At 50.3% G+C, this 14,967-nt stretch overlaps 1 protein-coding gene across 4 annotated transcripts in view; it reads left to right on the top strand.

The window, feature by feature from the left end:
• LOC142777278 (uncharacterized) overlaps window positions 1–14,967 on the top strand; it is a 46,661-nt gene that overhangs the window by 18,689 nt on the left and 13,005 nt on the right. For 3 of the 4 annotated variants that reach the window (XM_075881593.1, XM_075881594.1, XM_075881595.1), the window contains exon 4: window positions 14,822–14,934. The exons of the other annotated variant lie outside the window; for it this stretch is intronic. In XM_075881593.1, coding sequence (XP_075737708.1) covers window positions 14,822–14,934 — 113 coding nt within the window. The remainder of the gene's footprint in view (window positions 1–14,821; window positions 14,935–14,967) is intronic. 4 annotated transcript variants of the gene reach the window in all.

Raw genomic sequence — 14,967 nt, 5'->3', positions numbered from 1 at the left:
TTGCTACGCTGGCTGACATCCCTGGCCACTAGAAATGACATTTAATGCAATCGTACGTTTTCTGGACACCAGAGTGACCAGCAGTCAGGTCATCGTGATAGGCCTTAAGAATATCGGCTCGAAGAGAGCGAGGAAGAACGGGCATCCAGCTTTCACCATCCGGGTGATATATGTGATGATAAAAACACGCGGTTATCGAGCTTAAAATGCCTGAACTCTCACTGAAGGCGAGCATTAGTCAGTCCTGATTTCCCCTTAAGGCGATCTGTGATGCGCGTACAGTAAGCGTCAGCAAGTTGATGTATTATGATGGAGCCATGTTCGTCAAGAGGGAGCTTGTCAGTGGAGGCTAAGGACGAAACAGATCTAAAAGGACTATCTAGGTGTTCATCGCTTAAGTTAGTAGCGGAAGCAGTGGACGGTACCGTAGGAAGTGGGCAGCGAGAAAGCGCACCTGCGTCCTGGTGCTTTTTTACTACCGCACTGGTAGGTATTAGTGAAGTCGTATTCTCGAAAACGTATCATCCATCGACCAAGGCATCCTGGCAAATTCTTGAGTGTGGAAAACCAATACAAAGCATGATGGTCTGTAACTATTGTAAAATGAAGGCCGTGTAGAAAGGTGGAAATTTCTGCAGCAACCCCACGACAGCTAAACACTCCTGTTCAGTAATGGTGTAATTCTTCTCGGCGTAATGATCACTCTGAAGCCGATACGCAATGATCTTTTCACGTGATAATTCATCGCGCTGCAATGAAATACCTCCGATTCTGTGACCACTAGCGTCAGTATGCAGGAGTGTAGGTGCTTTTTCAGCGAAATGGCGAAGTACTGCTTCAGATGTGAGGGCATTTTTCAGATGGCTGAACACTGATTCGCAGGCAAGAGACTACTCAAAGCGAACACCAGAACCATGCAATTTGTGCAAAGGTGCCGCTATCAAGGCAAAGTCTCGTGTGAATTGATGGAAGTATTAAGTCAGGCAAAAAAAACTGCACAAGTCCTTGGTCCTTTCAGGACGAGGAAAATGAATAACGGCCGATATTTTATCGGGATCAGGACAAATTCCATCTTCACTCACAATGTGGCCTAAGACCTTATTTGTCTTGCTGGCAAAACGGCACTTTTTTGTATTTAGCTGAAGGCCAGCCGTACTAAGGCACACGAGCACATCGTCTAAACGGTGTAAGTGTTGAGAGAGGGTTGACAAGAAAACAATAATGTAGTCCAAATAGCACAGGCATGTTTCCCACTTCGGGCCACGTAAAATGGTGCCATAAAGTTTGTCTGGTGACGAAAATGCTGTCTTTCTTTTATCGTCCTCATGCATCAATATCTGCCAGTATCCCGAAGGTAGATTGAGACTCGAGAAGTATTGAGCTCCCCGTAGCGAACCCAAGACGTCATCCATACATGGCATAGGGTATACATTCTTGCGCGTGATCTTGTTTAGCGCCAGGTAATCTACGCATAAGCACACAGAACTGTCTTTTTTCGGACTAAGATGACAAGTGATGACCAAGGGCTAGTAGAGGGGCGTATTTTGTTCCGTCTCAACATGTGGTCAACATTTTCTTCATTATTCTTCCGCTCAGCTAGTGACACGTGATATGGCTGATGATGAACTATTGACGTACCCTCAGTCTCAATACGATGCGTGGTGACGCACGTCTGTCGCAATACGGGTAAATGGACGTCAAACAAAGCTTCGTGCTTAGTCAGCGAGGCAAAAAGTTGTTGGGTCTGCGAAGGGGTCAGGTCAGAGCTGGTGGTAGTTTTGAGGGTGGAGGTGGATGGGGAACGTGCAACAGGGGAACCTTCAGGAGAGCGTCTTGAAAAGTTACCACAGAGAAAAACTCTGGTGTAGCGACGCAAGCTAACGTTGAGCTCTTCGGAACCAGAATTTTTTCGGGCGTTGGGTTTGTTGCGCAAACGAATGCGAAGCCATCGTCGAAACGTATCAGACCTGATGCGAAGGTTATTCCTCTGGTGACACAGTGTACGGAGGGTTGTACGAGCACATCGCCGTAGTCCATGACATCAGAGATAAGTGTAACGATTCCCTGACTGTGTGGAGGTAGCTCAGTGTCTTTTGCAGCATAAAAACGAAGTGGTGCGCCATCTGCGTGAAGCGAATAGGCGGTATCATTCATATGTATGACGCTTTGCGCGCAGCAGATGGACGCGGACGCGGTTGAAAGTCCCATCCTAATATTATCTGTTGAGTGCAAGAACTGAGCATTGCAAACTGTACATAATGGAGAAGTCCATCAATGTAGACACGAACACTGCACATGGTGGCAGGTCGGATCGCGTTCCCTTGAGCAGAGAGCAACGTAGGTCTATCGTAGAGCGTAGTAACTTTGCGGAGACGCGCACACAAATCTACACACAATTCTCTGCATATGACTGAGAAACTAGCACCAGTGTCTACTAATGCTTCCACTTCTATGCCTTCCACCAAAACAGGTATCATATTGTTACGCACAAGGAGGACCAGGACGTATACGGCTGCCTTGACTGTTACGCATGCCTTGGAAGAAAACGAAGATGGGTGAACATGCTGGCTGCCCCAGGCTGGAGGAAGAAAGAAGACGACGACACTGCGATCATCAACCTGTTGGCCGCTCCGGCGCTTCTCTTCGCGACCAAAATAAACGGCCCCCTTCAGCCGTATACCTCCTGGTCCTCCTTTTGCGTAACAATATTATGAGGATGTTCTGGAGGAAGTTTTTCTGCTTCGCTACATGCAGCTCTCTCCTAGAAGCTGCGTGATTTAGTTTTTCGGGCGACGGTCAGCGAACTTATAGGCTTGTCGAAGTGGCGACGTAGAGTGACGGAGAGGGAACAGCGAGCGATGCCTGGCACCACGGTAGCGAGGAGTCAATTCAGGAGTTACTGATGGTGAGGAAGAGCGATTGTGAAGAGTAGTGTGAGGATGGTGCTGGAAAGTGGTTGCTGTGGCATAGTCACCCCGTTCGTAAGTGTCAAACCAACAACGCTCGTCTCGCTGACGCTTGCGACAGACACGTGCGATGTGTCCACGATATCCGCAATAGCAGCATGAAGGTCTCGTCGGGCGCCGTGATTGATTGTAGCGTTGGGTGTTTGGGCTGACGACTCTAAATCGTGGCACTCTAAATTTCTCTATCTTTAAATTATCTCTAAATCTTGGCACTCTAGGCCTCTGAAAACCTCTTGTAAGCACGTGGTAAATAGCATTGGGGAGATTGTAACCCCCTGCCTTATGCCCTTCGTGATTGGTATTTTGTCGCTTTCTTTATGGAGCACTGTGGTGGCAGTTGATCATCTGAAGATTTCTTCCAGGATATTTGTATATGCTTCATCGCCGCCCTGATTCCGCAGTGCCTGCATGACTGCGGCTATTTCTATTCAATCAATCAAACACACACACACACACACACACACACACACACATACACACACACACACACAAACATACACACACACACACACACACACACACACACACACACATATATATATATATATATATATATATATATATATATATATATATATATATATATATATACTAGTGTGAGCAACGTCAACATACATATATACTTTAAACAAGCAAATAGTCCCGAATGACGTCACGGCGAAAACAAATCTCCTCGACGGTTTCCATATTATATTCTGAATAAAAATGGTATCTCTTTAGCAACAGTTGCCCTGCCGTGGTTGTTTAGGGGCTAAGGTACTCGGCTGCTGACCCGTAGGTCGTGGGATGGAATCCAGGCTGCGGCGGCTGCATTTTCGGTGGAGGTGAAAATGCTCTATGCCTATGTGCTCAGATTTGGGTGTACGTTAAAGAACCCCTGGTGCTCAAAATTTTCGGAGCCATCCACTATGACGTCTTTCATAATCATATGGTGGTTTTCGGACCCAGTGGCTTTGAAAAGAGGAAAAAGGAAGAAAAAATCACAGTCCCGTTACTGCTTCTCTTAATCGAGGGCATCGCCACAGTTATGCGCAGGAAAGGGGGGAATGGGAATTAAAGAGACAGAAGAGAAGAGGTAGGAGAAGGGTAGTGAAAAGCATTTGATCACTCGCATCACGCACGCGCGCAAAAGAAAACAAAACGCGGCACACGCAACCGACCGGAAGGCCTCCGAGAAGCCGGAGGCGAAGCAATGCGCCCGAGTAGCGAAAAACACACACACACACACACCACCGGACAGGTAGCAAGAAGCTTGGGCGCTCCGCTACCACGGGGGAAGGGGAGAGAGTGTCTGCTCTGATGGGGCAACGCCCCCGTAGGGGAGGGGGAGGAAAAAAAAGGAAAAGGTCGTCAGGCAGCTCGGAGGAGCCTACGTAGGCAAAGTCACGTGGGACTCCGAGGAGGCGTGGCGCGAGGCGGCATGTAAACAACGACACGTGCATGTGTAACGGGCCTCTTTAGAGGCACGAAAAAAGGTCTGCGTCGCCAAAAAAGTCCAGCAGCGCAAGGAACTCCCGGCGGAGTGTCGCGACGTTCGCCGAGGGGAACAACATGTGTTCTGGACTAACGTGTGGCAGTCCGAGTTGGGTGTCGGTGTTGCAGAGATGGCGAAGAATATCCGCGTATCCCGGGCACTGGCACAGGATATGTTCGACGGTCTCGTCTGCCGGACACTGCACGCACGAAGGGCTGCCGCTGCCACGCTGTTTGAAGAGCAGTTGCGCTGTACGGCTGCATCCCGTACGAAGGCGCAGCAAGAAAGCTCGAGCACGCCGACCGATTCCCGTTGACGGCAGGCGTGCGACAGGTTTGCGGGCTGCTGTGCGGGGGTCCGGGTGAAGAGCGCGGACTTCGCGTGCGATGATCTGCCACGCCACATCGTAGCTGCGAACGAAGTTCGTTGCGGGTGTGGAGGGGTCATGGGCGTCCTTCGCTAGCGCATCGGCTGCCTCGTTGCCGCGCACTCCGACGTGTGAGGGCACCCACTGGAAAGACACATCACACCCACTTCGGACCATCACAGTAAACTTGTGCGTGAGGCAGGGCGCAATCGAAGTGCCATTTTCACCCTTCGTGAGGGTGAGGAGGGCCGCCCGAGAGTCGCAGGAGATGACGGCCGAAGACGGCAGGAGCTCAGCCAGCTGATCGGCCGCTAAGTTCAAAGCCGCGAGCTCAGCGGTCGTCAATGTCGCCGGGAGCGGAAGATGGTACTTCTCGTCTCGGAGCGCCGCAATGACGCTGGCAGCAGCAGCCGTGCCGTCTCCTTTCACCGAGCCATCCGTGTACAGATGGAGGGGGCCGGAATACCGCTTCTCGATCATGGCGCAGGTTTCCTGTAGTAGGGCAGCCCGAGGTGTGTGCCCCTTGCTGCGTATACCTGGAACCCTGATAGAAATGGGCAGCCGGGAGTCCCAATGAGGAGGAATAGGCAGGAGGCTTGCGAAAGGGGCTCCGGAGATAAGGCTGGCGTACTCCAGCACGCTGCGGCCCATACTGGTTGTTGGCAGCGACAGGAGACGATGGACCAGCGCCTTGCCCCCTCACGTCATGTGCATGCACTCCACATGACGCAGAGCACAAGCCTTGGCTCTGAGCGAGAGGGTAATCTCGTTTGTTTCGGCATAAGTCAAGCCCACTGGTGACGTTCGAGGCAATCTAAAGAGGCGGCGGATGATGCCGCGATGTGCCGTCTCGAGTGTCTCCCATTGAGTCGCACGCAGGGTGACTAAGGAGAACGCGTAGAGAGCCCTGGCTCCGTCGACGGCGTTGTACATCCTCAGGGCAATGTCAGGTGAACAGCCTTTGCCCCGCGTGGGGAGAGAGGATGCCGCTCCTGCGACTCTGCGACAGCTTAGCCGGTGGCTGGCAACTGCTGACTTCCATCTCAGGCGGTGATCTAGCGTGATGCCGAGGTACAGGACCGATCGTCGCCACGGCAGAACGCGTCCCCGGAACGTGAGGCGGCCAACTTCGTATCGCCCCCTGAGGGTGGGGTGGACGAGAAGCGCTTCGGTCTTGGAAGTGGATAGCTGAAGCCCAATGCTTTTGATGAAAGCGTCCACGGCCTAGAGAGAGCGCTTGATACTCTGTCGCACCTTCATCCCGCACGAAGTGGGTCCACTCGCAAAGAGGGCGATTGTCGTCCGCATAGATGGCAATGCGCACCGCGTACTGCAAGTCACGCGAGATGTAGTCCACGATGCGCGCGAGGGCGAGGTTGAACAGCATGGGGCCAAAGATGCTGCCCTGCGGCTCACCAGCAGTGGACGGTCGAGGCGCGCCGAGGTCGCCAGCAATGCGGACACGGACGGTTCTGCCCCCGAGGAATTCCTCGACGTACCCGAGAAGCCTGCCACACACACCCATTGCACGTAGAGCGTCCAAAAGGGCCCCATGAGGCAGGCGATCGAAGGCACTCTTGATGTCGAGGAGAACCAGATATCCGGCTTCACCGCAGAGCTTTGCATCCTGCAGCGTGGTGACAACGTCGGAGATGCAATCCGCGGTTGATCGGTAGCAGTGGAAGCCGCTCTGGACGTCTGCCAGGAAGTTGAGGTCCGCAGCTGTTCACTCGAGACGCTTGAGAGCCATGGCCTCCATCACTTTCCCAGCAGCTGACGTAAGCGAAATCGGCCTGTAGGAGGTCAGTTCCGACGCGGGCTTGCCCTTCTTGCATACCGGAACGACGATCGCCTCCTTCCACGTCGCCGGAAACGCACCCGAGCGCCAGACGCTGTTCTATCTCTCGAGCAGGCCAGGAAGTTGGCTTTCGTCGAGGTTTCGCAGCATCTGGTACATGATGTCGTCACTACCAGGTGCAGAATGGTTCCTCCGCGTCACAAGGACGTGACGCAGCTCGCCGATGGTGAAGTCCTCTGTACAGAGGGCCTCTATCTGCCGCACGATCTCCGACGTGGGGAAAAAGCGCTCAGGAGCAATCAGTTCGGGCCGGTGATGCGCTGGCAGCGGGGGCAGCTGCACGGCGTCAGCGACAAAGACAGGGGCGTGGAAGGTGTCCGCGAGTAGTTCCGTCAGCTGGGCCATGGTTAGGTGCAGGGCGATAGCGATGGAGAGAACCGAAGCCTGCGGGTCCCGCGGTCGTAACATCGCCCCGAACACCCGCCAGGCACGCCGGCTGTAGCGCTGCTGTTCGAAGGAGCGGTAGAGGCTGGACCAGCTTTAGGCGCAGCGATGGTGGGCGTGGCGCCTGTGGTTTTCGGACATTAAACCCCACATATCCCCTGACGAAGAGTTATAGAAGATATCTGGACGGGGTCTTGACGGGTACGAAGAAAGCAGACTTGAAGTTCAGATGAGAACTGTTTATTTGGCCGAATGCAAAGAGAAAGTAAGATTGCAGCAACACACTCACACTGATAGCGGTGAACAGAGCGTTAGCCGTCGTGTTCAACTGACAAGCGATGATGCGCGTCGCCATTTATACATGTGCCAACAAACATTCTAGCGCTATTGCTAGCAGTGACGTAAGTTTTCAGAAGGGGCGCTATGCTGAATCAGCCGACTTTAGTGCAACTGGGATCTTCTCGAGCACTGGCGACACACCCTTAAGAACGAGCCAACAGTACGAAAAAGTCCAATCTACCCCTCACTGCGCTGCGTTTTATTGGTTACGATGGAGCCAGTCATCGCGTCAAGGACGGTCGACTAAGTTTGGCGGTGTTTTCAAACCAGAGGCATCTTCGTTCATTTGTTTGTCGTTCTACTGAGTGCAGAAGTGCACCCATGCAATAAAAGTGCCATAAACATTTCGTGATGATAATTTTCAGAGGTACGGGGTGTTTACATTAATTTTTTAGGCTTTTATTGCCTGCACGAAGTCTGTTTTAGAATAATCAGCACGGCGGCCTCTGGGACCAGTACCGGCTGAGTATCTTACAACATTGTGACCACAGCTAAGCCAGAGGTCACGTGTTAATCAGCATGGTCAGCCTGTACAATCTAGCGCGCTGCTCGGCCGGTGCGCGTTGTCTTTGTTCTCATTGCCTGCTAGCACCCGAGCACGTGCGGCCGGTTATTTGCTACTAGAAGCTAAGCTCCTAAAGCCGTCGGTCTTTCCATTTTAGCTCGTGGGACGTGACCGCCTAGTTAATGACTCACTGAGCTGGTGTAGAAGGACGGACAGACAGAGAGATGTACCGACGGACAGACAGAGAGACGACTCACTTTTTATACCGATAAAGCTTCCGAAGCTTCACCCTACTCATCATAAATTGCTCCGTGTATATATGCCGTGACTTTTTCGCTGGATGGTATATTTGGCTAGTTAGTCCAAGACATGCTACGACCAAGCTAATTACGCATAGTAATGGTAAGGCCGAGGTAATTCAGCCACATCTTAAGAAAATCGTGCTAATGAACCATGTAAAACCAGAATTGGGCTAACGAAAGCATGCTAGTTGACTAGCTAACTAAACTTTTCAACTAATGTGACATTAATAGTGAGCAGGCTAAGTAAAACAATGATGATTACCTTTTTCTAATATGATTGCAATTAGTATCGTGCTAATATGGATTACTTTAAATAGCTTGATACTGATAATGGCTTCGGTAATTGGGCCCGAGATAATTACCTTTTATTTAAAGCCTTATCAATGAAGGCAAGATGGCTCAGTATAAGGGTCGTTAGGCCTCAGCTAATGGTACAATCAAAATTAAGACAGAACTGATGCGGTCTTTACTTCGAAGCCAACCATGCACATAAATATACAACGTATTTAAAAACCTGCAAGAAGCTAGGTTACCCCTAACTCATCTATGGTTTCAGACTTTCACAAGTACTACAAGCTCACCAAATTATTTCAAATGCGAAGAAGTGGCCGCTTAGCGTTCACAAACGCTTGACAGTCACATCAGCACCATCACAGTCACGAGTTGTAGTCGAGCCTTCTAAGAATCAACGAGTTTTTATCCGAGTTCGCGCGTCTATCAGCTTGATTGACAGACGCCCGCAGCGAAAATCGGGTACGCCAAACATGTTTGCTCTTGACGAGGAGCAATACTCACGTCGAGCGGCCGGATTAAAATATCAGCTTTATCGTAAAAGACTATGCACCACACACGCCGAAGTAGAAGGGATATCAAAGTGCGGCCACTATGTCTCGCTTTTGATTTCGCCGTGCTTACGATATATCTAATCACAGCCGCGTTGCCACAATGATCCGAGCACCCCTGGTGACCACCTGTCCTTATATTTATCTGCAATACTTGATGAAAGGGAAACGAGCAGCACGATAGTAATGCGTATGCACCCTTGCTGCCTCCTCTTGTGAAAATTTCCATGCTACAGGTGGAACGAAAGTATCTGTGTGAAAGAGGACATACGCCCATGAACACACCTATAGAAGGAGCGTGTTGAGCTACAAAAATACAGCACGACAATCACGCTGACGTCGACGCACTGCTAAAACGTTGAGTGAGGAGCGGCGCTGACGTGCTCCCACGCGGCGTTTGTTTGATAACCACCGCAAAGTCCCACATGTATTTACAACACCACGCACGTTTGTGTAGCCGTTTTCATCAACGCTGCTATCACGCGCTCCGCACTGTCTTCATGTCACGGCCACAGCAAGCGAGCTCGGAGCAAACTCGGCTGCCCGAGAAGCTCCGGCCATTCTGTATTGCACACAAGAATGTTTAAATGTTTTCGTTATGGGCGTATTCGCACCGGTGGAAGGTTCTATGATTATCTCAATGGTTCTTTAGTTAATAGGCATGGTTGCGCAAGTCATCAATTACACGTGCAATGCGGTGATAAAAAAACTTGAGAAAGGAGCGTGGCATTGCCTTCCTCTGAAAAAAGCATCATCCCCTTCCATTGGGAGAAGATAACAAAATATAATAATATTGCGAAGAAAACACAAACAATAAGATCCAATACAGCAACAACAACGACAAAATACACTTTTTAACGCGCGTGAAACGGCTTGAAGCATGCGACATGGACGACTTCAAGTCGTGATTGGCGCCGTTGAGAGTTTGTGATGCCATTGGAGACAACCTTGTAGTCGAGTGGGCCGAGACGACGAACTACCCTGTATTGTCCGAAGTACCATCGCAGAAGTTTTTTTTACCGAGTCAACGTCAACGTATCGGCGTCCACACTCAGACATTAACCAGGCTGGTATTGCACGAAGCTTTGTCACGACGGCTATCGGTTGTCTGTTGGTTCTCGATGCGGATGCGGGTGAGTTGGTGGGATTCATCAGCACGTTGAAGGTACGAGTGCACATGGAGGTTTTCTTCGTCGGCGACAGTCGGTAATATAGCATCGAGCGTTGTTGCCGTGGTCCTCCCGTAGACCAACCTGTATGGCGTCATCCACGTCATTTCTTTTGCGATAGTGTTTTATGCACGCAAGAATGGCATCCCACGTGTTGTGTTCAATGTTGGCATACATCATCAGCAAGTCAGCGATGTTTTTGTTTAGATGTTCAGTGAGGACATTGACCTCTGGGTGGTATGAAGAGCTACGGCAGTAACTAACGAAGGTATTCAAGCTGGCAAGCACCCGTTTGAATGGCTTCGGGACACCGGTGGTCTTGCTCTCGAGGTATTCGATTAGGCCCCTATATTTGGCGTTGACTCGCTGTCGTTCAGCGAATTTGCCAGCAGTTATCGTTTCCAGGAAGCAGTCGTCATAAGGTCATCGGGTGGCGGTGGGTGGACGGGGGCACGAGACATGCAGTCGGCATCGGAGTGTTTTCTGCGGGACCAGTAAACAACGATGATGCTTATTGTTGAAGTCTCAGACAACATCGTGCGAGGCGACTTGAAGGGACTTAAATGTAGCAAGTCAACACATTGCGTAGTGGTCGCTCACAACTTTGAAGGGCCTGCCGTAAAAGTAAGGGTGAAATTTATGCAACCCAGATGACGGCAAGGTTCTCCTTTTCCGTTGTAGAATAGTTAGCCTCTGTCTTTGATAGCGATCGTATAGCACAACTAATAATTATTTCCAGTCCGTCAGTCATCTGAACAAGAAGGGCACCAAATCCTACACTGTTTGCGTCGGTGTGCATTTCTTTCTGGGTGAATTCGTCGAAATGCGCAAGTAACGGAGGTGTTTGCAGGCGTCGTTTAAGTACTTTAAATGCCTTCTCCTGAAGCGTTTCTCCCTTGAACTCGAACCTTTTGAAGTTAGTGAGTGGCTAGGCAATGCGGGCGAAGTTTTTGATGAATCGCCTGTAATAGGCGCGTATGCCAAGAAATTGATGCAAGGCCGTCTTGTTGGTTAGTGGCGGGAAGGCGGCAATGCAAGCCGTCTTTCGCGGGTCGAGGCGAACTCAGAACTTGCTGATTACGTGGCCCAAGAGCTAGAGCTCGTCGTATGCAAAGTGGCACTTTTCTGCTTTTAGGGTGAGTCCGGAGGTATTTATTGCTTGCAGTGCAGCTTCGGGGTGCCGGAGGTGTTCGTCGAAGTTCAATGAAAACACCTCGATGTCTTCCAGGTACACAAGGCAAGTCTGCCACTTAAGACTACCAATACTTTATCCATAACACGTTGGAAGGTAGTGGAGCCGAGCAAAGACTAAAAGGCATGACCTTGAACTTGAACACGCCGTCTGTTCTTATAAAAGCAGACTTTTCATGGTCTCTATTGTAGACTTCTATTTGTGAGTAGCCTGTTTTGAGGTAGAGCAATGAAAAGTGCTTAGGGCTGTGCAATCAATCCAGGGTATCGTGTATCATCAGGGGAGGGAATACATGTCTTTCTTCGTCACTTCGTTTAAGCGACGATATTCGACGCCGAAGTGTAAGGTTCCTACCTCCTTTTTCACAAACGCCATGGGAGATGCCCAGTGGCTCTTCAGTGGCTGAATTATGTCATCGTATCATGTTTCTTCGACTTGTTGCTTTACGGCCTGGCGTCCTCGCCTCGAAACTCGATAATGGCTCTGACGAATTGTTCGGGCACCTTTTTCTGATATGACTTGATGTTTCGCAACTTTTGTCTGTCGAATTCTAGACGACGACGGAAAGAAGTCGTTGAATTGCTGTAGTATCACAGTTTTTAGCTGGTCCCGCTTGTGCTTCTCAAGGATCTGGTTGACGTCGAAATCGGGTTGGAAACGTTGATTCATCGAAACAGCTGCGGAAGTATCGCAAAGGGCGAAAGAACTGCTGGTGTTGACGAGTTCTTTTATGTAGGCAACCGTCGTACTATTGTAGAGGTGCCTGTATTCAAGTCGGAAGCTTGTCATCATTAACTTCACTTTCCCGTGATGGCGATGCGTCTTGCGAGGTGATTCTGTCTGCTAAAGAACAGTTGCTTCTTTCCCTATATGGCGCCTTAAAATTCTGTGGGTGTTTCAGCACCTACAAAAATGATGACGCTTGAGTAAGATGGAATGGTGACTTGGTCTTGCAGCACGTTTTATACGTGATATCTTGGCGTCGGGGGGGGGGGGGAGTTGGCAGCGTATTTTCTAAGATCAGTGTTACTGGCTCAGATATATGGTTGAGGGCAGCACCGTGTTGAATTAGGAAGTATATTTCTACTATCACATCCCTGAAGCAACATTGATGGACTACAATACTCGCAGGATAAGTCTGGTTACTTGTGGTGACTGTTGCTGTGCAGACTTCAGCCGGCATTATTAGATGGCCTCAAGCGGTTGGAATCTCGGGGCCTTCCCAAGCTGTCCAGACTTTTTTATCTTCGCGGCGAACGGTCTTTAGTTCGTCGTCTTGCGTTGCGATTACGTTGCGGTGCCAGATCACGGCTACTACGGCTCGCTCTATTAGTTCCACGTTGTATCGTCAGAGCTTCTTCTGTTCGTAAAGTTTTCACATTAGGGCTCTGTTCAGCATGCGACGTATTCTTCAAGTGTCATCCTAGCACCATCGTCGGCGGTGGAGGATCTTGGTTATTTCGTCGCAAAGCAACCGCACCTCCATTTGTTGCTGCCATTAATTTTCCTGATATGGGCTATGCGACCCCATTCCTCCCCCCCATTTTGGACTAGTGTACTGCTGGTGGTGTGGTTACATATAGCGGCCGAGTGATGGTGAGCGAGGAGATCCCCGAAGTACCCACTGTGCTCCGGCGAGATAGTCGGTGATGTCGCGTGGTCTTTCACGCCTCTGTGGACGCGCCATAACCATAGCGAAACCACACAGTCCCATCTGGTGGTACTGGCAGCGGCGGTATGTGTGCCCGGCTTCACCACAGTGATAGCATAGTGAGCGGTGGTCAGGTGCACGCCAGACGTCTGTTTACCTTGGAGCGTAGCGTTCACAGGCTGGTGGGAGGTATAGAGTCCGTGGTAGTGGTGGTGGCGGAGTCAGGTGGTGGAACTGCGGCGGCGAAGCCTCCTGAAGCAGCCTTGGAAGAGCGTCGCCACAAACCGTATTTGCGTCGCTCATAGCTTCTGCTTAAGGTCGTGCTGCTTAGGGGATTCTCAGCGATTGCTGAACTTCCTCGGGGACATTGTCGGCGATCGAACTAACTTGAGCATGCAGGGAAGGTAAGTGTTTGCGCAGTTCCTCCCGCACAATCGCCCGGATGGTTTCACACCAGTCTTCCGTGCTGAAGGCATGTCCTTCGGCGTAGTTAAATGATTGGCGGAGGTTGCACTGTTTGTCAGTATTTCAAGCGCTTTTTTATCGTCGTTGCCTCGGTGACAAATTATTAACATTCTTGGATGGGTTGTGGAGAGGTTCCGCAAACAGCTCTTGCTTGACTCTTTACAGCAAGAAGCGCAGCTTTTCATCAGTAATGGCGGGGTTGGCGTTACAGAACAGCCGTGTCATTTCTTGGATAAACATAGTCACGTTTTCATTCGGGAGTTGTACCCTTGTCTCCAGCAACGTCGCGGCCCTTTCTTTCAGCGCAATTCTTCCAAACGTGTACAGGAATGTGTCACGGAAGAGATCCCAGGTTTCAAGTCCAGACTTCCGAATCTCAAACCAGGTCCTTGCCGCGTCTTCTAGGTAGAGGCCAACGTGACGTAGATTTTCTTCCTTGCCTCAGTGGTTGAGGGTGGTCCCTTGGTCATTTGGTCTCCAGCCAGGCCTCCGGGTCTTCACTTGGACACGCATGGAGGCTCGGTAGCTCTCCGAGTGGTTGAATGACGATTGTTGCAGGTGGCACGGAGTCTGTGATTTTCACTCTCGCTGAGGTCAGGGTCTTGGTTTGCCGGATGGTGTCCTCAGGTAGAGGCCTGAACTCTGGCTCTAGACCTTGCTGCCTGCGGCTTTTCGCTGCTCGGAGTTTTCGTCGATGTCTTCCCAATTTGTGCTGAGTTCACTGCATTACGGGGGTGTCCGGTACATGAAAAGAGCAGCACCTCCACCACATGTCACGGTAGCTTGACATTGACGAAAGAATCACACTCCATGTTTGGATGAAAACTGTTTATTTGGTCAAACGTGTGGGCCGTAAACGAAAATTCAGATTACAGCCGCACATTGGCACTGATAGCTGAAAACATACTTTGGCGGTCGATCCACTGACAAGCGATGACGCGTGTCAGCATTTATACGTGTGCCTTCGAGTATACTAGTGCTATCGCTAGCGGCCACCTAAGTTCAAGAAGAATCTAATTTTCCCGGCACGGGCTTAATCGCATCGGAAGGTCCTACAACAGCCTGGTTGGTTCTTCAGTCAATGGGCCTGTTTGCGCAAGGCAGCACTTAGACATTTAATGCAGCGATAAGAAAACTTGAGAAATTAGCGTCAAAATAATGCGTGTTTTCATGAAGTTGTCATGTAACTTTACTGTCCTAAGCGAAGATACTTGCGCGGCTAAATATTGACACGCAATCGTTGTTGTACGTAGATGTACGTTGCTTCTTCTCCGCTCATCGCGAAGTTTTGATTTTTTTTTTTTCAGAACGGTGAGGCAGCTGTTAGGCGAATGCCTCTCTCAGAGGAATCTGAACACCGAATTGCTGCAAACGGCTATAGAGCTTCTTGGCTGCCAGCAAGACCAACCCGTCAGTACCAGTAAGAACAAACGTGCTTTGTTACACTCTTTCT

The sequence above is a fragment of the Rhipicephalus microplus genome, chromosome X, assembly GCF_043290135.1.
Source record: "Rhipicephalus microplus isolate Deutch F79 chromosome X, USDA_Rmic, whole genome shotgun sequence".
NCBI classification, from domain to species: domain Eukaryota; kingdom Metazoa; phylum Arthropoda; class Arachnida; order Ixodida; family Ixodidae; genus Rhipicephalus; species Rhipicephalus microplus.
Note: the sequence above shows the minus strand (reverse complement) of the source record. Positions and strands in the feature narration are given on the sequence as shown.